Source organism: Cyprinus carpio, chromosome A8 (genome assembly GCF_018340385.1).
Source record: "Cyprinus carpio isolate SPL01 chromosome A8, ASM1834038v1, whole genome shotgun sequence".
Classification (NCBI taxonomy): domain Eukaryota; kingdom Metazoa; phylum Chordata; class Actinopteri; order Cypriniformes; family Cyprinidae; genus Cyprinus; species Cyprinus carpio.
The window spans coordinates 3,167,392-3,194,479 of NC_056579.1; the positions used below are offsets into that span (position 1 = coordinate 3,167,392).

Below are 27,088 nucleotides of genomic sequence, written 5' to 3' on the forward strand. Positions count from 1 at the left end.
AAAAACATTTTCTTAATTTATGTAAAACAGTAAAACTAATCCAAAGGTTTAAATCTGATATATAAATGTTAACTGAAATAAAAAATGAAAATGATTTTATTTCAGTTAGTTGCTAGGTATTTTTTTTTTAGTTTAACTTGATGTACTAACAAAAACTGAAATTAAAATGAATAAAAATTATATATATAATCCATGAATAAAAATGACAAAAATACAGCAAAATTACTGTCATTAAATTAAAAACACAAAATATAAAAATAAAAAAATTCAAAGTATTCATAAAATCTACAATAGTATATTAACAATACCAAAATAAGCTGTAAATTTGTCATAAAAGCTGCGTTCTCATAGATGTAGAGGCAGAGCTATAACAGAGATGAAATTAGAAACATCTCCACACTGTTGACATGCTAAAACCCAGAGAAGGTTGTGTCTCTTATTCATCCCCTTTAAAGCACCACGACTAAAAATGAAACACTTGCAACCTCACTAAAGGACCAGTCGAGTGTCTTGAGCTCCTAGTGATGGCGCAGGAGTTTGGTGGTCATCTACAAGCACCATATGCGACATTAAACATTTAAAACACCCCACCCACCATGGCCGGGCTATTTTTTACAACTTTATACTCTCATTATTAATTTGTGATAACCTTTAAGGCTTTTTGATGTCATACATATTTCACAGAGAGATATCCTTCCTCTTTCACAGCTCTCACGTCGGGCTGTCAAATGACGGATCACCGGCGCGGCGTGAAGGTGTGTCATCACCTGCTATAATTAGCAGCCGCTCGGAACAAAGAGAGGCATTAACCTAGACCTGAGCGTCTGCATGAGTCTGTTAGTTTGTGTGAAAACATTATATCAGAAATTAGACACAGCACAACTGACGCCGCATGTGTGAATGATGTCTTTTTACGGCTGCGAGTGTTTGCAGGTTATTTTAAAAGTCCTGACACGTGAAGAATCGTGCCGATCGGCTGGTGATAAGCAGCTAATAATTTCAAGCCACTTTGGCATGTATGAATATGACCTGCAAGGCCTCGTTCCTCCACTCGCGCCGTATAAATCAGCAGCGAGTAGAATGAGACCCAGAGGAGCTACAGTGAACGCTGATGAGTCCCATAATTCTCCAGGCTGGGACTTCCTCCTCCGTGACCGCCTGGACAACGGCCAAAGCTTCCGCAGAGCACCGCGTCCCCGTGCCAAACTCTAAGAGCCGGAACGTAAATTCAGTCTGTTTAAATGCCAGTTTCTTGGCCGGATGCATTCACTGTAATAGCGCTTTCTCTTGGTGACCCAGATGATGCTTACAAAAACAGGATTTTTAGGTCATCAAGAAATCAAACTGAACCCTATTTACTTTCATAATACACACTCCTGGTCTTACTTTTCCAAGAAAACACAGTAAAGACGATAAGGTTTCTCTGAAACCTCTTTAATGTGTATCTTAGTCACCAAGCCCTCTTATACTTCAACTCTTTCTCTCCAGCACTCACATGTCAGGATCCAGTCAATTCATGATCTACAAATAATGTTCATTTTACAAAAGTGCAGTTTCATGTTCACTTTTAAAGATAGCACCAAAGGGAATTGCAAAAATAATGATTGTTTCCAAACACATTTCTATGAAAGGCCTATTTCTGTCACATAAGGAAAAAGGACATTTTATGTCATAATTTGTACTTTATATCTCAGAATTATGACATAGTGTCTCATAATTTCAATATTTTATCTCATAATTATGATTTACCAATGCGTTTTTTTTTTTGATGTGTGTTGGATTTGGTATTTTTTATATTTTGTTGCTTGCTACCTTGTCAGCTTTGTGTGCAGTTTGACCTGGGAACAATCACATTACTGGAAATGATCAATGATATTTAGTATAATACAAGCTTTTGTGTTTAATACAGTAAAGCCAGACATTGACCCAGTACCTAAAGAGTTATGGAAAAGAGTGTCATATCAGCAATTAACAAACAACTTCCATCATGCATCAAACTGACAAAATAAAAAATCCTGAAAAACACAAGATGGAGAAATCAAACAAATCTACATTACATAAGGCCACAATCATGTACTAAAGACTTCTGAATCAAACACAACAGTGGGGTCATTGTAGCAATGCATTGAGGGTATTTCTTCAACCACTGTATATGCACATAAATACAATTCAATAATATTATAAAAGTTTATATAATCTGACAATGACTTGCCAAAAAGATTGGCAATAAATAAATCAATGTTTTTTGTTCATTTTACTTGGTTACACTGTATTTTAAGGTGTCCTTGTTGCAGTGAACACAATACTTTTTTTTTTTTAAATGGATTTTCATATTCTAAGACTGAAGATCTGGATCTGGGACAAGAGTAAAACAATTAAATTGATACATAAAACATTTGAAAAGAAGCAAGTTCCGGGCCATCAACATGCCTGAAGTTGAAGAAACACCCTGTTATTGTTTGCTGGCATCTGTTATTGTATCAATTGTTATTTTAAAATCTCTCTGCGGTTAAAAGGAAGCAAACACTGGAACGTGACGCTGAAAGTCACAAAGAAGCTGTGCTGCTATTTATATGTCGAATAGATGCAGTTAGCATTTAAATGACACTTCGCATTACACACTCCTCATGTCTGATGAAACAAGCCTTAAAAACAATATAAATAGAGTCTTCTGTGTCACGGATCGTGTGCAGGTAAACTGGATTAACCACGGTAAACATCGTCCTCTGTCCGTTTGATAAACCCTCGCACGTGATGGATATTTGACAGTGTGAATAAGAGGATAGGAATCTGCATGACTTGACAAAAGTTGCAATTAAATGTATATTAAATCCCTGTGAATCATCTGCTAAATCTTAAAAGACATATTAAAAAGTGATATAAAGAAAGCGGAGACTAAAGAAAGCCGAGGCAGCGGTGCATGTGAAGAGCTGCGCGTGCATGTTTGAACGGGACCGAAGACACTGAGCTGATTTAGTCAGGGAATACATGTCTGTCCTTCAGACCACTGGATGAAAAGTAATAAAACGGCACTATCGCCAGATCTCTGTGCACCTCCAGTCATTCTTCACATCTCTGCTATATACAAACACACAAGCGATGGCTCACAATTATAGTTGGGGAAGCTGCTCTGAAACCCGAGCTAGAAACACTCAATTTCACACTGATAAAATCAATAAGCAACAGCATTTGCAACCCATTTAAATGCATCATTATGTGATGCATTTCTGAGAGAAACAGGATATTCAAAGTGAAAAATGTAGGGTGGGACTTGATTTTATCCATCAGGAACTGATAGGATGGTAAAAAGCGTCTATGTTAAGAGGGTTGAAAGTAAGATGGTTAAAATAAAAGTCTGCCAAAAATCTGATTTCAGTCATCATCTCCTAAACCTACCTTCCCATCTGTACTCGAGTTTAGTTTAATGATAGTTTAATAAGAATGATTTTTAAAAAATGTATACATAAATTACACCCAAACAATATATATCCTCTTAATTTCATTATATAATATGCTTTAATATATACATATATATTTCAGCATTTTTTCTGATTATAAAAACAATGTCAATTAAGGTGACTGAACACATTATACTAAATACACGCAAACACATATAACAATTAAAAACATTTTACATCAAATTCACTACTGTCATTTGAATATTTACACAATATTAAGTCAATATCAAAATGTTAAGTATTTATAAATCTAAATATTTTTCAGAATATATATAATATATTGTGAAATATATTTAGAATTATATATTTAGAATTTAGAAATATTTAGAATTTTTAAAATTTTCTGTATTTTCTGTTATAAAAAATGTCAATATCAATTAAGGTGACTGCATCAAAACAGAAAACGTTACACTAAGTACAACAAATAAACAATTGCTACAATCTATGTAATCAATGAGCAACTAAAACCTTTAGAACTGCTGAAACGAATCAGACTTCCTAGTGTTACCTGGAAGACAGAAATAAAAAGCGAAAGAGAGAAGATTTCTAGGAGAGTGTTTGATTATCACCTCACGAGTCTGCATATGCAGTATGTACATTTTGTCACACTAGGCTACTTTTGCTTGTTACTGGAAAAGTTAAACTATGAAAAGCTGAACTACTGCCACTCTACAAATGCATTACTACTATTAGCTAGTTTCTCTCTAACAGCAAACTTCTGATTTCAGCTCTGTTTGTTTGATGATAGATGGAAAATAAATCTTATCAGAGCTGTGAGCTCAGTGCAGGACTAAAGGTGATGCTCTGCACTCAAAAGAAATGTAAACCTGTTCTAAGGCATGGCCCTTTCACACCAGTCAGCGGTCAATAGCTACTCTGCAAAGAAAAGAGGAAAATGAAAAAGAGAGGCCTTGACACTAATCCCTCGAGAACCAATTAAAAGGGTGACAATCACCATCACCACAGGAACGGAGAGGATGAATAGATGCCACTTTAATTGAACTAAACGTTTGCTTCAGAAGAAAGCTGAGCGAGAGATTATTAACAGGTACACAAATATTTGAGAGCAAACGTGCTCAGGAAACGAGTGCTCAGTTTCCCTTCCAGCCTGATAGGAGGTTAATTGCAAAGATATGGTAAGAATTCAAATCATTAATATAGCACGAAGATACACAGTGAAGGAAGCTGGTTTTGCGATGTGGCTGAATGTCATGAAAAAAGTCCAAATCCAAAAAATGATTTTTTGTTTTGTCTAAATAAGTTTTTCTCTCTCTCGCACTCTTTTTTTTTTTTTTTTTGCAATTTGACATTATGACAATTAGCACATTTAACCCCTATATTCTCTTTACTGCAATAAATGCAAAAATTAATTAATTTTAAAGTCATTACTGTAATATAAACATTTATGCAATTTTAAATCAATATAAGTATTTAGTATTATAGTAGTATTACAGTAAGGCATATTGATTTAAATATTATAAAAAATGTGGTACATATAAATGTCATTACATGTGTGTGTGTGTGTGTGTGTGTGTGTGAGTGAAAGGACATTAGCTGTAGGTATACCACTGTTCTACTGACATGTTTGACAGAATAACCAAGGCATTTCAACAAAAACAGAGTGATAAACTTAGAGAACTGTAACCACTGTAGCAAGAAAGAAGATTACAACTAAAATTTTGGAGGTTTACAGCTGTCAGAAATAAAAACTTTCAGAAAAATTTTCAGTTGGGTTTACGGTAGATCAGGACTCTGGGCCGGCCATTTCATTATTTCAATGTTCTTGCGCCAAGGAACTACTTTACCCATTTTGCAGAGACGGGGGCATTGTCTAGTACAAAAACATCCCCAAACCATGACACTTCCTCCACCTTTCACTGACTTCTTTAGGCAATTGGGGTTCAGTCCATCAAGAGTTTGATGCCAAACCAAATGTTTCCCACCAGACCTAAATAAATTAAACTTGCTCTCATCACTAAAGTGAACTTTGGACTAGTTCTCCTCTCTCCACACAACATGCTCCTCAGCAAAGAAGAGTCTAGACTTTTGATTCTTTCTTCTGATGAGTGGCTTCATCACTGCAGAGTGCGCTTTCAGTCCGACTTCTCTTAAACATGACGAGACAGAACCGTACCCTGTTCTGCGCTGCACTGGCAAGCAATTCCAGCTGCAGTGCTGAACCGATTACATAAAAAAAACAGCTTTTTGGCTGAAAAGGTCATCCCTTTGGCCTTCATCTGGACAAACTCATGTCGCAGGCTCTCAGTCACCTTAGAGCAGCCTGCAATCATGCAATTGGAGGAACGCTGCCAGTTAAATATGGTTTGTCAAATAATTAAGGAAATTAGCACCAGGTGCCAGATTCACACCAATAGCATGGAGGTATCTGTAAGTGTTCTCTAATTTTGATCAGAGTTCTTTTTCAAATATCTCATTTAAGTTTTTTAAACTGTGCTTCAGAAAAAAAAAATCATTTATGAAATATGCTTAATAAACTGCCCTACTACTCCTGTAAGGATAACTTCAAATAGGACTAAGCAGTGACCTTGAAATTTTCGGGTTAGAGGTTTGATCAAATCATCTATTTCTCAAGATTTCAATTTAGGAAGCCACAGATTTCTGATCCAAACGTTCAAAGAAGGAGGACTTGTTTTATGGAGACTCCTGCCTTTTCCTGCAGCAGAAAATAAGACACAAAGTATTTTTCGTGTTTCTTCTGCTTGATTTTTCTAAACTCTCTCCTTTGAGTGCCACACCAGCTTCTCGCACAGCCAAATGTTAATTAGTATTTTGCTTAATCCGATACTGGAGAGCCACAAACTGTCAGGTCATATTATAAACAATCGGCCTCAGCGTTAGCGCAAATGACACATTGTGGCGCTATCTCTCCCCGCAAAACGCTCCCAAGGTACTAATTGGCCTACTTTATGCTCTCTCTTTGAATTGCCATTTCTCTCTTAGTTTGGGGTATTAGTCTTGACAACCATCGATCTGTAATGTGTAGCATTATACTGTATATATTTTCCAAGAAAAATAGCAATGAAGGCAATGAATTAATTCCTCCCGCTCTGACGTAGCGACTGTAAGGCGAGCGGCTTTTTTTTGCGAGCGAATGAAGGATTGCGTGAAACTCCAGAGGAGAATGGAAGTTCAAACACTTTGCCAGCAGCAAAGTAAGTGTAACTTTTCTCCTCTTAAATTATTTAAGATTAGCAACATCATCTTATCAATCTATCGATCTCTCGGCAGAAAGATGAAAATGGAAAAATAATGAGGGAGATGAATGCCGCGTAAAGAACATCAATGTGCGAAATTTAATTATCTGCTGCGGTGGAAAAAAAAAAAACTGTTGGCTGTTTTCTAAAACAAAAAGAAGCGGTTAATATTTTTTCCTTCTCTGCATATTTTAATTACCAGATCAATCATAACTACGTATGGCACGCCGCTTGCGAGAGAGAGAGGAGAAAATTGCGAGTCTAAATGAAAAACAATAGATTTACTTTAAAGTCGGAGCTCTTTTGAAGTCTAAATTAAAATTTCAGGTACCTTTAGGAGAGGCAGCTTCACAAAGTTATGATATTCAATTAGTGTGTTTAGATTCCACTGAAATTACACTTCAGAGCTCGACACAATGTTCACTGAAAACTCTGGAGATTCCAGGCTTCTGTTTCCCTAAACAGACAGTGGGAGTTCAAACCGACACAGGAGATTTTGGAAGTCAGGGAGAGAAAAATAATGAATCCTTTAGCCAGATGAAATTCTCTGTGATGCACAGACTATTGTTCAATCAGACTTACAATATCTGCTGCTGCCTTCAAGATATTAAGTGTACATGAACACCACAGCCGTGCTGCATTTACCAGTGGGAAAGACTTAAAAGAGTGCCAATTAAAGAATCATACTTTATTTTCTATGCATTCTGTGTCCTGTTGATGAATATGCAATGCAAAATTATGATTTCCTAAGAAAGCTTCCCAGAAGGAAACTGATCTTTCTACATGAATGAATCTCACGAAACCGGTCAAGAACATATTTGGGTCATATATCACCACAAAATCAAAATAAAGAAATAAGAATTTTTTTTTTTCATTAAGACAATGAAGCCTATTTTTAAGACAATTTAATATTTTTTTGTAATTATATTATTTCTTATTAAATTAAAATTAAATTATATTTAACCCCCAAACAAACAAATAAATAAAAGTCATTTAATAATAATAATAATAATAATAATAATAATAATAATAATAATATCCTTCTCATTGCTGTAATTATTTATAAGTACTTACAGTTATAATTTCCTTTTCACTGCTGTGATGCAAATATTTTATATATCATAACAAGCTTATACATTTCCTTTTCACTGCTGTGATGCAAATATTTTATATATCATAATATATATATATATATATATATATATATATATATACATATACATATACATATATATATATATATATATATATATAGATATTAAATTAAAATATTACAATATATATATATATATATATATATATTTAAAATTATATTTTTAGTATAATTATTTATTTTGTATAAATTAAAAATAATATTATTAATTAAATTAAATTTTAATTTTTTTTTATTAATTTATGTAATTTTTTTAATTAGATTAAATTTTAGTTTTTATTTCACTCTAAGTCACATCTGCTTGGAATTTTGTCCATGCTCTAAATTCAAGTAATTTCTTTTAATGTCATAGTTTTATTCACAGTTTTGTCACATGATCCATTTCATGCTCATTTTTGTCTTCTGATTCTGGTTCACATTCATTGTTTTGTTATCTTGTTTGGTATTTTTTTTCACTGTTTTGTATTTACGCTCTGATCTTTGCCATGTTTCCTTGCGTTTTGAAGTATGTTATGCTGTTACACTGGTTTATGTTTTTGTTTTATGTCTTGAAACTCAGAAGAAGATATTCTGAAGAATGTGGGTAGCCAAACAGTTAATGGTAGCCATTGACTTCCATAGTATTTTTTTCATACTATGGAAGTGAATGGCTGCCGTCAACTGCTTAGTCACCAACATTCTTCAGAATATCTTCTTTTGTGCCCAACAGAAGAAAGAAACTCATACAGTTTGGAACAACTTAAGGGTGAGAAAATGACAAAAAATAATAATTTTGGGGTGAACTATCCCCTTTAATTCATTGTTTGTGTTTATGTTTTTGGATCATCATTGATTTGTGCCTTCATCCTTGTTCTGGTTCAGGCCAGCAACGTAACACTCCGACATTAAAAAGAAACAAAAAGGATGCTTTCATGAGATTCACCCAAACTAATACATACAATATTGCTTAAATGGTAATTGCTTTGAAACTGCAATTTCCATATTTTCCCTGGAAGACCTAAACGCAGCATATGCAGATGACATGTTAAAGTACAACAGCCATAAATCGCTTTACACACGCGCCGCTGCACATTTCTACAGATGAATAAGCTCTGCTCTTGGTTTCAAGGCTGATCGAAGTCGCCATTTATCTCCACCAGCCACATACCAGCAAATGGTCAGAATTATCCACGAGTCCTCCACTCACACGTTCACTTCACACTTCTGAACGGTCCACGTCACAGTCAGCTGTCGTTGTTTTTTGTGTGTTTGGACGTGCGGCACATTTGGCTTGACTGAGCTGATGGCGCTCTGCAAACACATGTCACCGCTTTGATTACAAACACTAATGCCGCTATCTGACTCAGCTCCTGCGTTCTGTCGGAGCAGATAGCGTGTTCCCGTCCTCCCCAGTTTTGTGTGTGAGGGTATCGTGTTTTTGTGTGAAAGAGAGCTGATGTTTATTTCTTTTGGCATGTCCTCGGCCGCGCTCCGACACCCATTTCACACATTTTTATTGGCTAATATGAGTGCGTTCGTGCCAGCGAGCAGCGGCTCACTCCTTGACATCCGCGAGCACGTATCACAGACCGAGAGAATCTGGTCTCATTTCTACACGTCGTGTGTTTTGCCGCTCAAAAGCAAACAAAACAGCAAGGCCGGGGATTCTGGGCCATCATCTACTCTGCCAGCTTTGACCGTTTACATTCGGTCACATTTTTATATCCGCTCTCCATATACAGAACATCTGTTCTGAGGAATAAATTGAATCTAAATATATTCAATAGTTTGCTTTTTACGTTTCTATAGTGAATGAGTAAATAAATGAAGAGCAGTTAAAGAGACCGCATGACATATGGCCAGAATATTCCACTTTCAACATCAGTTAACAACCTGAATGTTAGAATGGAATCTCATCTGACCTTAAACATCTGTGCAAGACTTCCTTCTTCCATCTTAGGAATATTGCCTATTCTGCATCCTGTTTGCTTTGTTCAATTCAAAATCAGTTAATTTCAGGAATTGAAGTGGAATTGATTTTAAGGCAGCAAACAGGATGAAGAGCTGAATGTTCAATTCAAATGTGAATGCTAGGAATTACTGTAAAATGAACTGAAATTCAAAGAGATACACATACTGTTACTGACTTTTAACTAGAAAAGTAGAGTTTGTCTAGATTGATTTTGAATGTGGACTTGACAAAAACATGTGAAAGTTTTGGAAAACGTTTGAAGGTTTATAGGCCTGACAGACACATAAAATTATAGATTGACAGAACGATGGATGGATGGATGATTGGAATGATGGAAAGAAAGATATATACAGAACAATAAATGGATGGATAGATGAAAGGGTTGAACGACAGACAGAATGACAGGTAGACAGACAAATGGATGGATGGATGGAACGATAGAAAGAAAGATAAAAAAAAAACTCTTAGGCAAATTAGTATTTTCACCCCAAAAAAGGGTTTTAAGTCAGTTATTTCTATATTTTGCTGTAGTGCATCAGTAGAAAATATCAGTTTACATTTCCAAACATTCATTTTGCCATTCATTTGAATAATAATCTATTGAGATTTTTGAATGCACAAGCAGTCTGACAACAGCCGGTGCTCCACATGGAGATCTGATCTCACATCATCGAATCTGTCTGTGATTACATGAAGAAACAGATGAAACTGAGACAAACTATATCCAGAAGAACTGTAGCAACATCTTCAAGACATTTTAAGAAACCTGCCTCCAAAGCTACAGTACTGTGAGAAGTTTTAGGCACTTGTGCAAATATGCTGTAAAGGATGCTTTCAAAAATATTGTCATAAATGGATTTTATTTATCAGTTAACTTCTAATAACTAAATCAAATCAATATTTGGCGTGAGCAACCTTTGCATTTAAAACAGCTTTTGTCCAGGTACACTTGCACATTGTTTTTCAGGTAGCTTTGCAGGAAGGTTTCTTCAAGCGTCTTGAAGAACTACAACTTAAACTACAACTTCCTGTGTGTTGTGACAAGTTCGGTTCAAATTCACACTCATTCAATGAAAGAGAACAAATTCTTACATTCTGGATTTTGCACAAACCTACTGTCCAGAAATCTAACACATGAAAATAAATTTTGATTTTAAATTAATTGTAAAAAAAATTCATGTAAAAAAAATTAAAATAAATAAAAATAACAAAAATTAGTCAAAAAAGATGTTAACATGAAATCACTTCTGTTGATAGAAGCAGTCAAGAGTACTGCATTGTGGGATACAGCTGAATACTGCACAGTTTAGCAAGCAGCGAGGAACCAAAATAACGAGGGTATTTCCTCCAGGTGTGTGAAATCTAAAGACAAAGAGATGCTGCAGATGCTCTTTAAAGGTGCGAAGTAAGTCTGACCCTATTTCTGTGACACCAGAGCGATGGCTGTTTTGTCTGCGACTGTGTGTGTGTGTTTTTTTTTGTGTGATGTGTGTGTTTGTTGCGCAGATGTTTCTAATATTTGAACAGGTGTAGCGTTTGTATATTGGTTTGTTTATCTTGAGCTCGAGACCTCGCACTGTCAGGACTGTAAAAATTAAAGCCTCCGCTGACGACACCCTGCAAAATGTGCTGAAGCGCATCAATTCCACCTGGCTACAGCGAGAGAGATATTTATAAAACACACACACACACACACACACACAGGAACATGAACACACTGTCTGTAGAAACGCCACTCTAAATGACAAATGTCTTGTCCATACACAGGCAGACAAGGCATTAGTTTTAGCAGCATAACAAACCAGTGCTCTGCAGTGAGGGCCGACGCGTGCTAAACAGCTGTAGTGCTACAGGATCTCACACACACACACACACACACACACACACACACACACACACACACACACACACACACACACACACACTTACAGCAGTCTGAGCACAGCCATTCATGCATGGGCTACAGACACACTGAGCCATGGAGCTCGTGGGTGATGCAGGTTAAGTCCAGCCTGCAATGCATCCCAATTTCATTTCCACTCTCTTAACAATACTTCTGTCACTGTACAAAAAAAGAGAGAGGAAAAATATAATCTCTCTATACTTAAAAAAAACAGTAATAAATATTAAATTAAATGGTAATGGTATATAAATAATTTTTTAAAAATATTTTGTATTTGTTTTCTTTTTCTATTTTAATTTTAGTTACATTTTTAGTAATGTTGTTTTGCATTTTTATCACTTGTATGAGCTTTTAAAAAATGTTTATATCATTTTTATTAATTTTAGTTAAATTTAATAAAAATTATAAATATCGCCTTGGTAACTAGCTGAAGAAAATTATAATAATAAATAAATTATAAAAAATAAAATTAATTGTAATAACTGCTATTTATTATTGAAATATTTACAGTACTGCATTAATTATTGTAATACTATATCACAAAAGTATAAAATTGTATTATTTCATTATATATAAAATGTATAAATATAAAATGTTAATTATTATAAATATAGTTAATTATTGTCCTAGCTTTTGCCTCTTTCTCTCTCTCTATACATACAGTGTATAATCAATATAATGTAGTTATTATTGCGATATGTCTACATTTACACATATTGCAATGACAACTACATTATATTGATTATATACCTCCATTGTTGTTTCTGTAATCTAGCATATTGTCACTTATTGTAAAAAAAATACTGTTTTGATTTTGATCAAATAATTTTACTATTCAGCATTTTCAGAAGCAGCAAAAAATAAAACAAAATAAACAAAACTCAAATATAAACTAAAATAAATGAGCAGGCTTTTTTGGCTCTGATAAATGGCATGTGTGTTCCTCACTCTTGAATAGCTGCAGCCGCCGCCGCTGTCCTACATTCAACTGGCTGCCTGGACATTCTGTCACTAATGCAAAACAGCAAGCAGTTCGATGCATGTTTACCGTGTTTTACTGGGGCTGAAGTCTCCGTGTAGAATTGGTTTGACATGCTTTTGGACAACTTAGGCAGCTTGTAAAACGAGGAACAAATTAGCTTACGCATACAGTTATGCTTTCTGTAAGCTGCATATGCAAAGAATAAATTAGTTTCTAATGCACTCAGACTCAATATGCAGCTGTTTGCATTCACGAAAAAGTACCATCATTTTTTTTTTTTTTTTGGCACATGGTAGCACTGTATTATTATGACTCTTGACTATCATAAAGATTTTTTTTAAGTGCTTTTATTTTTTTTAATGTGGTATATTTATGGTATTGTGATTGTTTCATAGATAATAAATTTCGGTTTTATTTTAATTACCCTCAGCTCATCCAAGATGTAGATGAGTTTGTTGCTTCATGAGAACAGATTTGTAGAAATGTATTTTTTCATTTGTTGTCCAATGGATCCTCTGCAGTGAAGGGGTGCCGTCAGAATGAGAGTCCAAACAGCTGATAAAAACATCACAATAATCCACAGCACCCCAGTCCACCTGTTAACATCTTGAGAAGTGAAAAGCTGTGTGTTTGTAAGAAACAAATCGATCATTAAGGTGTTTTATTTAAAACATCACAATAATCCACAGCACCCCAGTCCACCTATTCGTTTAGAGCTGTTTTGGCTTGAAAAAGTCCAACCCATGTTGATCTTTCACATTAATTTCCACCCACTGATTCAGACAAGTTTTTTTTGGCTTCAAAGAAAGCTTGATCTGTGCAGATTTCTCTCCATTATTTTAACAAGAGAGGCACTGGTTTGGAAATTTTGACATGTGTTTTAAATGTAGTAGATGGTTTAGATGTATTTTAACTGGAGGCAATGGTTTTTTTTCTCAAGATGTTAGCTGCAGTGGACTGGAGTACTGTGGATTATTGTGATGTTTTTATCAGCTGTTTGGACTCTCATTCTGACGGCACCCATTCACTGCAGAGGATCCATTGATGAGCAAGTGATGGAATGCTACATTTCTCCAAATCTGATGAAGAAACAAACTCATCTACAGATTTAATGGCCTGAGGGTGAGCAAAAAGTTATGCTTCCCATACACTACATCAACACACTGTAAACAGATCATGATAAAAGCTGTGATCTACCTGAGACCTGGCAAGAAAAACACGTGAATTTTCATGTTTGACTGAGCTATGCCTTCAAAGTGTAGTAATGCAAGAAATGCAGTAGATTATGCAGGGCTAAAGCTCACACTTCTGTGAACTCTCTCCCACATGGGCACAAGAGAGTGTGAGAACAGTGAGAGAGACACAAAGAGAAAGCAGCAGAGATCACACCCAGCTAACACGTGCCGGACACGGGTGATAAAGTCAGGGAGGAGAGGACAGGAGAGTCCCGGTTTTAGGCCTGCTGCAACCTATTTATATCAGCTCTGTGGGCTGCGGCCACCGGCGTGACAGGAATACCTAATGGACCTGCTGCTCGTGAACCTGCTAGTGTGCTTCAGCCCGTGACAGCCGTAGTCATTAGCACATTAGAATGTGTTCTAGGACTAAATAGGGACTCTGAGGTAGGATGAAAGTTGTAGAATACAGAACTAATTTTCACATTTTCTGAAGAGAGCGCGAGTGGTGTTTGCTCGTGCAAAAATCGGCACTACGACGCTAGGGTGTTCTGGGAGGTTTTAATTGCATTGCTATGGTGTTTTGGGTGGTTTCTAGTTGGGTGACCCGAATCAAAAAAGCCCATGCTAAAGTTTCTTTGATATTCGAGGCTCTGGACAGGTCTTGAGGCCTCAATGTAATAAAAAGATCAGAACAAGCCACATGATTTGAGGTAACATTTATATACACAGTACTTATGGTGCAGGATGAGTTATGGGCTTAATACTTGCGCTTTTGGGCAGTGTCGTTATTGTTACCTAAAGTGTTAAAAACTGTTTTCGTTATTGAAATAAATTACATAAAATAGAAATATTAGATGAATAGAAATATTAGATGAAACAAGTTTATGTTGAAGCAATAAAATGTCAAGCTAAAATTAAAAAATAAAGGTAAATGAAAAAAGTACAAAAATTATTTAAAATAAACATTAAAATAAAAATATACAATTAAAACCTAATTCAAAATTAATAAATTAATATACTATATTTACTATATTATTATTTTGTTATGATTAACTCAAACTATTAAAAAGCATTTTCATTATTAAAATAAATAAAAAAATTAATATTTAATGAAAAATGTAAACTTAAATTAAGAATGTTGCCAGCACTAAAATCTCTAAGCTAAACTTAAAAAGCTGAATCTAAATAGAAATTTAAAAAAAAATTATAAAAAAAGAAGTAAACCTAAACCTAAAATTGAAAAAAAAGAAAAAAAAAAAGAAAAAGAAAAAAGTACAACAAAATTACTAAAATCTAAGTAAAATTAAGATTAACCAAAATATAAAAATAAAATCTAAATGGAAAAATAAATACCTAATAAAATAATACTATTATATATTAAAGTATATATTATACAAACTTATAAAGTATAAATTATCCTAAAATAACTTTTTTTTTTAAACCTAATCAGAAATGTAAGCAATAACAGTAATTCTTGCTTTAGCAAACAGCACTAAAAAGGACAGGTGTATTGACAGTCACACATCTGAAAAGTAAAACAGCATCTTTAACATCAGCATGCTAACTCTGAACAAAGGACTGTCTAAATGTTAGTATGCCTCATTTGAAATGCTGTTTAAGACCTTACGAATAGGTTTGGGATCTGAAGTACAGTTAAAATCCAAAATAGAGAGCCCTTGTTGATATTTGACATTCATATTAGCGAGTCCATCGAGTAGCTCAGCAGTAACTGTTTTTAAACTGATTTGCAATTAAACCTTGAAAGGCTTTCGCTAATGTTTCGACTCAATAAAATTAAGACAATGCCTGAAGAAACACACACACACACACACCTGAAAATGATCCAGATGCACTCATCCACCTCAAACATGCAGTAGCTGTTCCAAACTCTAGTGCGCTGCCTACCTAGACAGCATTTTAAGGCATCATAGGAGTGTTTCAGAACAGAACTTGTAGTTCTAGACAGTCACTTTAACTATGGCAGTGCATTAGGCCCTCATGACAATTAGCCTGGGAAAAGGTTTACGACCGCCAGGCCCACAGGAGCGTACAAATCGGCACAGCCGGAGGCAGCCTCTAGAACAGGAAGGTAATTACAGCTCTTCTCATCATAACGCTGAGAGGAAGCAAGCCACATAACGCGCTCTTCTCTTACATACTGCTATAATTAATTATCGTGCCTTTACTCTTTGATTTATTCCACGATTCATAACATATTTATACATTCAAGATGAATTATCATTTCCTTCAGGAATTAATCAAAAACCAGAGGAAGGACCGGCCCTACTGTACGTGTTGTCGCTGGATCAAAGAAGGAGAGACTTACCTTGCTGCAGATATTCAGGCCACACCACAAGGTCAGCTGAGCTTACAGGCCCAAACAAACAACGGACAGAGTATCGTGATTTATGATGCTGTATAAATTATAGTTAGTGCGAGAACCTGTTACAAACAAGCAAGCACCTAGTATTTACTTACAAACTAAGACGCAGCATAAAAGTCAAGATGAAATGACATTAACAACCTGTAATGTGACATTTCTGATATTCAAATGAGAAAAAAAAGGAGGGTGGGACTTCATTTCAGTCAATGCGATCTGATTGGGTTGCAAAATGCGCATTATGATATTATATCTTAATATTTTCTTAGGTGAAGGGTGAAGCAAGATACTATATTACTTTGATTAAAATACATTATAAAGATTTTTCCTTTTGAAATATTATGCACTGATTAATCGTTCATAAGCAGGAGCATAATAATATTACTACGAATATTTAATTTAGTGTCTCTTGGAGCCTCACCAATGCTGCATTTATTTGCTTGAAAATGCAGTAAAATTGTGAAATATTATTAAAATTCTAAATAAGTGCTTTCTACTTGAATATCTATTAAAATGTAATTTATTCCTGTGATCAAAGATGAATTTTCAGCATCATTCCTCCAGTCTTCGGTGTCACATGATCCTTCAGAAATCATTCTGATATGCTGATTTACTACTTAAGAAACATTTCTGATTATTAAAAATGTTAAAAACAATTGAGCTGCTTCATATTTTTGTGGAAATACGTTTTTCATTATTCTATTATGAACAGAAAGTTCAGCATTTATTTGAAACAGAAATTATTTGTAACATTATAAATGTCTGTACTGTCACTTTTGATCACTTTAATGCATCACTGCTGAATAAAAGTACCATTTTTTTTAAAAAAAAGAAATAAAAACAACAATTAATAAATAAAATAACTTTCAATTAAAAAAAAAACACACACTCAAACTTACACCCAACAGTAGTTTATATTAATAAAATAAACTGTGTTCATTTTTATTTCTGAAATGTCACACAAAACACACAATATATCTGAATCAGATTCTTCTTTTCTCTTCCCAATACCTTCCTGTCACGCTGTGTTACATACGTGTCCAATAAAGAGCATCAAACGTCCCTATCGCTCTATTATGGTTGTGTGTATTATATATAGAGCTTGTACTATGATGTATTTTTTATTTTGTACTATATTAGCTTTTGAGAATGTTATGCATCCAGAAGTAAACCCACTAATGTGTGCACGTGTGCAGAAAACCCATCCACTCCACAGATTAATAATTTAGTGCTGAGTGTCTTAAATGTTCTCCTGAAGCACCCGAGACCCTCCTGCCCCAGAAAACAGGTGTCTGACTGCGAATCCCCAAGCTGAGCGAGATGAATAGCGGGACTTGTTTGGGTTGTGTAGTCAGCTGGATTGTGTTTTACCTCTTCGTCTGATAATGGCGGGTGAAGATTTCTGGGCTGCAGGGGTTAATGGCACGAAACAGAACCGAGTTGCTAATTACATGTTCCCAACTATTTATCAGATTCTCCATCTGCACAGCGCCACGACTCTCATTGTGCACGCTAAATTACTCCTCGGATTATCTTTGTAAAGCAAGTTTTCATAATTAGGGCCCTGTGTGGATGTTTTCTCTCTGCGAGCACCAACAGACACTGAGAGGGAGAGAAAATGAGCTGACTGGTTAATTCGGGCCTGACATCTTAAACCAGCGACACAAAAGCATCTGCTCCTAGTCAAAACGTCCTAAAAGAAAGTGTACCAGATTCCTGCTAAATACCCCAAATAGATCCCTATCATAAGCTCAGAGATCAGATATGATATTGTAGGAATAACAGAACTTGGACCTAATCAAAATGGATAGTTTAAGGGTTAGTTTAACCACAAATGAAAATTATTGTTAAAAAAAGTCCATGAGACTCTGTAAGTGATACATAACCTGACTTTTCACTTATGGATAAAATATTTCTTTAAATGACAGGAGTTTTTTTAAGGCACATATCTAAGGCCTCTAAATGATCCCAACTTTGCTGAAAAAGCTGCTGAACACAATCTACTCCATGCCTTCTGTCTTCTGTTATAGGTGTTATTTTTTTTTACTTTTCTGAGGACTCTAAATGATCAGTGTAATTATAAAAATTAAAGGTCCTTCAGCTCGTTGTACAAATGTCCTTCTTGCAGTCCTTCAGCTCGTGCTACACGTGTCTTCTTGCTGTGAAATCTTTATTGATTTTTAGCAATTAAATCATGTAAGAATAACTTTTATATTGTTGGTGCAGCTTTACTTGATTATCCACATATAATTTTTCAGAAAAATCATGCAAGTATCAAATATGAACTTCAGGCTTTTGAGGAACTTTTATTTGTTCATCTTTGTATTGCATTGCATTACTTTACTTGATTATCCACATATAATAGCTCTGATCACAAAACTAATCTTTAAATATTGCATTACATGTTTTTATAGTGTGATTAATGATTTTTATATGATTTTTGTGTGAGTATTTCTTGTTGTGATATTTGGAGTGATGACTGATATTTCACTTTGACGACTGATATTTTATGCATTTTATATAAGTATTCTGCTATAATGTTAATTTTTTATTAAATGATTTAATGACTTTTTATCTTTTTTTTATCTTAATGTTTTGAATGTATAGGAGTCATAAAGGGCTGAAAAGATCATGTATATATGATATACATGATAAACATGAAAAATTTTCTTTTTTTAAATGTTCAATATACTGTTCTTTAAAAAAAAAAAAAAAAAAGGAGATTTTTCATTATTATTCAAGTGTTATTTCCTCTGTTGGGCTTTAAAGGGGTTAATTTCCATATGGCATCCTAAAGGTGCATTGTGCCGTATTAGTCCAACTGGCAGTGATTTGCTCTTTGTTTCACTTTTCCACATGCTTGGCAAAAGTTTGCAAGCATTTTCCATCTAAAGGTGAGCGCTGTGTGGCGTAACACCTCTCAGAGGGAGAAAAAGTCTGGAGTGCGTGCGAGGGATCGTCGACACCTCTCTGATATCAGCCCAGCGGTGCGGCTGACTCTATTAAGACACACACGCCGTCGGACGCAAGCCTCCTCGCAGTAAATTTTATTAAAATTACCTTCATTATAAGACACTCTTCATTATAAAACCAAAAAGTGCTGCTGGTCTCCCAGGGCCTTTGGATTAATAAGGACAGCGATGTATTTTAAGCCGTAAACTCGACTTCTTACTGTCCTTAATCTCCTTTCCACTTCACAGGCCAAATTAACACCTCTCCCCGGCTCTGACGGGACCTCATTAGCTCTCTTCCACTCCGAAAGAGAAAAGAACAGGAAAGAAGAAGAGAAGACGATTGGGATGAAGAAGAAGAAGGAGGAGGAGGAGGAGGGAGAAGACCAATGACATCCACCAGCTCGGGGATTAACCCTTTCACGCGACCGAACGCTTCGGGAATCTAGGTCGACGTGTGTTTCTAATCAGCCGCCTGGTTAACGATAATTAGCAGGCGAGGCAGGAGGGGAGGAGAGGGAGGGACGCGCAGAAATGAAACAGAAAGAAAAGAGAAACCTGTCATGTCGCAAACACTTCAAAGCATATGACTTCTCTTTTAAAAGTGGCACGATAAGGGTCCAAGAACCACTGGGGACCTCGAGAAAGCACGGTGCTAGAGAAGGGAGGAGAACGAGGGCCGAAGAGACCTAAAACACACAAACACACACACGCTTCAGAGGGACCCAGAACACGCAAACACACTCCACCTACATAACGCTGCAAGCTCGCGTAGTTTACTCTCACTGTTAAACTTCTCCAGCAGTAAGTGGTCCCTGTGAAGTTTACTCATCATGCACCTCTCAGTCACGGCTGCTCTAGATCTACAAATTATAAAATGCATAGGTCATTCCAGTTGTGCAAAAACTTGGTTGTAACAATTATGACACCTGTACACCAGCAACATCACTGCACAGAAGCCAAAACACCAACAATTAAACTCTATGTCAGGAAATGAATGCCACAAAACAAAACACATAATAAAATAAATAAGAATATTTAAGAGCGGTTCACAGCTAGAAAAAATGTAATTTAATATGATTAAATAAGGAATTATTTAAATAAATGAGTTCCAATGAGTTTTCCAATTGTTTTTTAAAAGAAATTGCACAATTTCATTATGGTTATGAACTATTTTGAAGTGAAAAATAAATAAATTAATTAATTAATTAAAGGCTAACTTGCCTTTAACTTTATATTTTTATATACACTATTTTGTATTTATTTTATTTATTTATTTATTTTTTTGAGATTGCAAAAAATTCCTTGATTCTTTTCCTGGATTTCCATTAACCGTGGAAACCCTGATTGTATTTATTAATGCCCTTATGCTACAACTATATTCACCGTACAGCACAGCAACAAGTCTTATTGCTTAAATAAATTTAAAAGCCTGTTTGCAATTTTACTTTCATAATCAGACACATTTCCATGTAAAAACAAGATATAAAAAAATTTATTTATTTGAATAAAGGCCAGGACTTTATCCACTGTGAATTGATCATGAAATGGGACAGACATTTGAAGCTTCCTCTATCGCTCACGTAAGCGCTGAGGCTTGTTACCACCACAGCGCACGTTAAGTATGTTCAACAGGACCTCACACTCACAACGAGCTCTACGCTCAGAAAATCTTGATGAAATCCAATCACAAGTGGCCACTGGAGACAGATCTGAGCATGTCAATAACAGACATGAGCAGCGATCTGTCGCGACTAACCACTTGTGTTTGGATTCTCAGGTTGTTTCAAACCTGGATGAGTTTCTTTCTTCTGCTGAGCACAAAAGAAAATATTTTAAAGAATGTGGGTAACCAAAAAGCTTCTGGTCCCCATTGACTTCCATAGTGTTTGTTCTCCAAACTATTGAAGTCAATGGCTACTGTTAACTTTTTGATTACCAACATTCTTCAAAATATCTTCTTTTATGTTCAACAGGAGAAAGAAACTCATACAGGCTTGGAACAATTTGAGAGTGAGTAAATGATGGTTTATTTTTGGGTAAACTTTCCCTTTAATATCAGGCCTAAAACACTTTTTCATGAAAATGCCATTGCATTCCTACACAACACAACATCATGTGGCCAGCTGGACACAGCAGCGAATCACTCCTTATGAGACGGGAAACCTGCACCATCATTCAGTATGCTGGAGATTTCTGGACCACAGACGAGGATTGCAAATATGATTTATGATCTGCTGTTTAATGGCTCGAGCACTGGCTTTGAGAGGAGATCAGATGACTTTCTCGACAGGAGCATGTCAGGGTAGGAACGGGGAGTGCACCATTACAACAGCATGACGGAGAGAGTGAGAGAGGCCTCCTGTACTCCTGCGTCTTAATGGAGGAGAGATGCTACTTAAGTCTGACGGGAAAATGATACCAGTCAATAGAGCGAAGGCCTGTGGGGGGGTGGGCACAGATACGGATGACGTTATGCTGAAAGAGTTTTGATCCCTGGGAAAGGCAGCAAACGGATAAATAAAACAAAGAGAAACAATGACGGATGCCTGAATGCAATCAACTGATTTGGATGTTATTTCATGTATTAATATACAAATATCTCCAGCATGAACAGACATGAGAGCTGCACTGTTTTTGAGGTGGATATGATGTTATATGAATTAAACGAGGAGTGTTGACTGACCTGAGCTTGGAAACTCTTGAGGACGGGCGAAACCATCTCCAACACCTCCTAAACACAGAGAACAAAACTGATGAATCCCACAAAACCTGGTCAGAAACTGGTTAGGGTGACACTGCATCAATAATAAAAAAATAAAAATAATAATAAAAAAAAAAAAAACATTTTTATTTAGCTTGTTGAAAATAAAGCCTATTTTGGGGTCAGTAGGATTTTTTTTTTTTTTTTTTTTGGGAGAATTATTTATTGGCATAATAATAGTAAAAGTCACAATGCAAAAGATTCTAATCATCATAAAGTAGGTTATATTTTATTTATGCAAAATATATTTTAATATAATTTTGCTCTTGATTTTGGGGTGAAGAATGACCTTTTACTTTTTTTAATTAATTATTATTATTATTATTATTTTATTTTTTATTTTTTTTTAGTCAAATGGCATTTCATGGTTAAGAAAATGCAATTCCCTATACTTCTACTCCCAACATCTGGTGCATCTAATAAATATAAATATAAGAAAAACATTTTATGCTGAAAAATTTAATGAAAAATCTCTTAAAGATATTAAAAAAACAAAACAAACATTACAAACATACAAAGTATTACTTGAAAAACAACATTGTCTGAAATAAAATACAAAAACTAAACTGACTTGGCTACACTAAAATTTAAACAAACAAAAAAAAACTATAAACATTTTTACAAAATAATAAAGATGAGAAAAAAACTATATGATAAGATATGATACAATATAAAATAATATATAAAAATCAAATCGAATTCAAAATATAAAAAAAAACCCATTGGCGTACAGCTTTAGTTGTCTGTGGATCAAACCATTTCAACATGATAAACGTTAAAAAATGTTTAACCTTGAACAATATACACGTTAACTATGAGACTAGTATGACAGAGACATTCACTGACTTTGTCAAAACAAACTTGTATGCAGTATTTCAAGAGAAAACTCGCATTGATTTACACTGCTAACAAAAAGAAAGTGGATCATTGAATTAAAATTGTAGTACTAAAAAATGAAGGTGATGAAAATTAAGCTGTAGTAACATTAAGTCTGTATAACAATGCTAGTTTTTTAACAAATGTATGAGTTCTGCTTTTAAAACCACTGTTTTCCCCATAGACTTCCATTGTATATGCATTAGGATTGTAAATCCCCCCAAAAAAGATTGTCTGTGGTAATCAACAGTACGTCTCATTCAGTACGTTGTTAATAAATATTGTATTGAATCGCGAACACTCGGCTGAAGACAATAACAACTCCTCCATTAACACAAATAACTCGTCTGATTCTCCTGTCAATCCATTACTGACGCTTTTTTATGATCAATTACGCCCCATTCTTTAACAATACGGCTAGCATGAGCCCCATTCGCTCCAGACGTTTGCTAATCTTGTAAATTCTGATTGTCACTGATGACATTTGTGTCAAGTGGAGAGCAAACGAGGAGTTGGGCTTCTGAGTCGAGAGGTCTGACGCCGGATCGTGTCGGAGCTTCAGATGCAGCCTCGGAAAAAAGGAAGGCAGCTAACGAGGAAAAATGTAAAATGTCAAAGCGTGTATAATGAGAGACGCGTGACAAGCATTCCTCGAGCCGTCACCTTTACCTGAAGAGGAATCGGAGGCGCAGCTCTGGATTAGAGTGACAGGAATTTAAACGGAGAGGGACTTGAACTTAAAGACGTTCAGCGCTGGATTTTCCTCCACGGGAACGAGCGGCTCATTTTCTGAGAGGTTTTTCAGCTGAAGGTTCTGGAAGATTAAATGCTGATGTCTGCCTGTTCTGGGCTGGATGTGACAAGCACTGTCAATAAACAGCAGAGACTCTGTGTTGCACTATTAGTGCTGATACTGGAGGGATGCATGGGTTTGTACATCTTCAGTGAGATAGGGACGCCGAGTGACAGCCTGACAGAGACAGAACTATCTGAGAAACTAGATACAAGCTTGAGAATATTAGCTAGCAATGGCTCATATCCGAAGAGGAGAAGAGAGGGGTGGGAACAAAAATGAGTTTTTACGGTATCTTTTTACAGTTTTTATTGTTTTTACCGTATCTGGTTTCTGAAAATATTCATTGTTGGCCTTTCAAAAAAAAATTTTTTTTTAATTATCTGTGCATTCAAAGAAAATACTAATATTGACAAGCAAAAGTTTGGGGTTTTTATGTTTCTGAAAGACTTTTAGGCTCACCAAGGCTACATTTATTTGATAAAAAAATACAGTAAAATCAGTAATAATGTGAAAAAGCTGGTTTCTATTTGAATATATTGTAAAATGTAATTTATTTCTGTGATGTGCAGCTGTATTTTCAGCATCATTACTCCAGTCTTCAGTGTCACATGATCTTCAGAAATCATTCTAATATGATGATTTGATACTCAAGAAACATTTATTATTATTATCAGTGTTGAAAAATCTTTAGAGATTGAATAGATTTTTTTTTTGTAAATTATGTTATATAGTAATGAACAAATGCATGTAAATGATAATAAATATGTAAACAATTTAAATATGTAAATAAGTGTATTTACACAACATACAAAAGTGCCAAAATCAGCTGATCAGTTTTGTCATGATGTCATTTTCCAGCTGTTCCAGGATAATTAGTCACATGGTGCTTACGGATCAGCTGATTGGCTCAAAAAGTTTTGAAATATGAGAAATGGAGGAGTTCAGACAAGAGAAGAAAGAGAAAAAATGAGTGGAGGAGCAAACAAACAGAAGCTCATATGAGGGTCAAAACCAAAAATGATGCTAAAGACTTGAACCCACACTCGGTTTCCATCTCAGGTGAGGTCAAGAAAACCTTAAAAGGGTCTATCAGCATGAAACTGACACTACACTATTTCTCGCTCTCCCACTCACCTCGGGGACATTTTTCTTGAATTCCCGGCTCAGTTCCACCAGGTGCTTATGGGAGTCCTCGCTCTCTTCCTGTCGGCCTGCTAGTTGTGCCGCCACTGAATTAAGCTCCCTCTACAGAGACAACGAGAACGAGAGAGAGAGAGAGAGAGAGAGATGCTTTAGAGAGGCCTGCGAACACTAGTATACACAGCTTAGTACACACATAAATAAATATACGCTGCTGAATATTAACCGTGTAATCCGTCATGATCTGATAGAAGGCGACTGCTTACTGTAAGCTCAGCCCCATTAATAATTAAACTAAAATAAATCCAATGCCTACAGTAGCAGAAGGCCTTTTAGATAATCAGAATCCAAAATAATCAATAGCTCTGCAACGGTCATGGGAGAGAAAGAGAGAGAGAGAGAGAGAGAGAGAGAGGGCGGAGGGAGAAAATGGCACATGCACAGGAACTTTGAATATTCACCAATATCCATCTTATTCAGCTGACCTGGTGAGCAGAAAGACTGAAATATGGTCGAGGACGACTGAAGAGAGGTCGGCATGAACAAAATCAATATAAAAAAATACTGCTGCATTTTTTTGTCAATGTACCATCTCATTAACACGGTTTCACAGACATTGTGGCATAACAGTAATACCGTTTTTTAAGACTGTTCCTTGGCAAACTATACACCTGGAACATAAACATTTTTCAGAAGAAAAAAAAACAATAGATAGATCAAATCAGCATATTAGAATGATTCCTGAAGATCATGTGACACTGAAGACTGGAGTAATGATGCTGAAAATACAGCTGCGCATCACAGGAATAAATTACATTTTAAAATATATTCTCATAGAAAACAGTCATTTTAAGTTGTAATAACATTTTACAATATTACTGCATTTTTATCAAATATGTGTGTATAGTGAATTTTGGGGTGCAAAGCCAGCGGTTGTTTTGTAGTTAAACATCAATGCCTTGAATTTTATGTGAAATTTTATTGAAATTGGATTGGTCCTTGCTTGAAATATTAATACACAAGCCTCTACAGAATCCATTCAAACAACACTGATCAAACTTACTGTATTCCAAGTCCATGTTTTACATCTCAACCTATTTATAAAACATCTCTGTCCTCACATTCTTTGTGTTCAAACTAAAGCTAAAACATCAGCGAGAGGGCTTTTCTTTTCTTATTACTGTACCAAATTCGTACATGACATAAAATTTAATTTAATATGTTTTAATTAATCTGTACTCTTACTTAAAGGCAATTTAGAAAATTATCTAATGGGAGAGGAAGAATTCCTGAGGACAAAAGCTGCAACGCAGCCCCAGATTTACGGCACCAGCGCTTGGATGCTTTTCAAACTCTTGGTTTTCTTCACTGGAGTCAGAATGTGTGATGATGAGGATCTGGACGGACAGTTTGTGTGTTTAGGACACTTGTTAATTAAAAAAACAACATAATCAAGTGTCTTATTTGACCTCCAGCAGGACTTTAGACACCAGTACAACACAAAAGAACGATGACCTGAGCTTTAAAACACATTACGGCATCAAGAAAACATCTGTTGCTGTAAGTTCTGCCTGGCAAGAGACTAAAGTAGAAACACCAATGATCAACATGAAATGAAAAGTATATATACAAGACATTTACAGAGCTGTTAAGCCATAATTGTTTATGGAGTGGAAGGGTTTGATGGACTGTAACCTCTATTAGCTTTATGCAGACTGCAGGCTGTTAATCTTTCTGACTGACGTACGGACGAGAACCTCGACATGAAGTGACACAAAGAGAAACAGATCTGGAAACGCTGATGCTATCAACACAAGTCAGCACAGGTTTCCTTCTTTTAGTTGACTTTGTAGTGTGAAGTTTTCATTGTTTTAGTTGTTTTTGTAGACTTTACAGTATTTTCATATACATATGTAGGACTGTGTGTTTGGAGTTATTGTTCTTCTGCTTCCATTCTCAATGGTTTCTCACTTGAATCTTGCAGGATTTTAAGTGTAATGTTTGTTCAGTGTGTCTACAAACACTCAACATGAATAAAAAAAAAAATTGATTTGTACATTTTATGAAGAATATACTACCAGTAATAATGTTTTAGAAATATGTCTTTTTTTGCTTTTCAAGAATATATATTTATTAGATCAAAATACAGTAAAACAGTAATAATGTGAAATATTTTTATAATTTAAAATAACTGTTTCTATTTGAATATATTGTGAAATATAATTTATTTCTGTGACCAAAGCTGAATTTTCAGGCTTCAGTGTCACATGATCCTTCAGAAATCAATTATTATTGGTGCTCAATTATTAATAATGGCTCTAAAAATGCTGAGAAAAAAAAG

At 35.3% G+C, this 27,088-nt stretch overlaps 1 protein-coding gene across 4 annotated transcripts in view; it reads right to left on the bottom strand.

Annotated features, from left to right (window-relative positions):
• cux2b (cut-like homeobox 2b) overlaps positions 1-27,088 on the bottom strand; it is a 161,396-nt gene that overhangs the window by 69,604 nt on the left and 64,704 nt on the right. For all 4 annotated transcript variants that reach the window (XM_042761629.1, XM_042761628.1, XM_042761630.1 and 1 more), the window contains 2 exons: positions 24,742-24,852; positions 21,858-21,905 (listed from right to left, as the gene is read on the bottom strand). In XM_042761629.1, the coding sequence (XP_042617563.1) occupies positions 21,858-21,905; positions 24,742-24,852 (159 nt within the window). The remainder of the gene's footprint in view (positions 1-21,857; positions 21,906-24,741; positions 24,853-27,088) is intronic.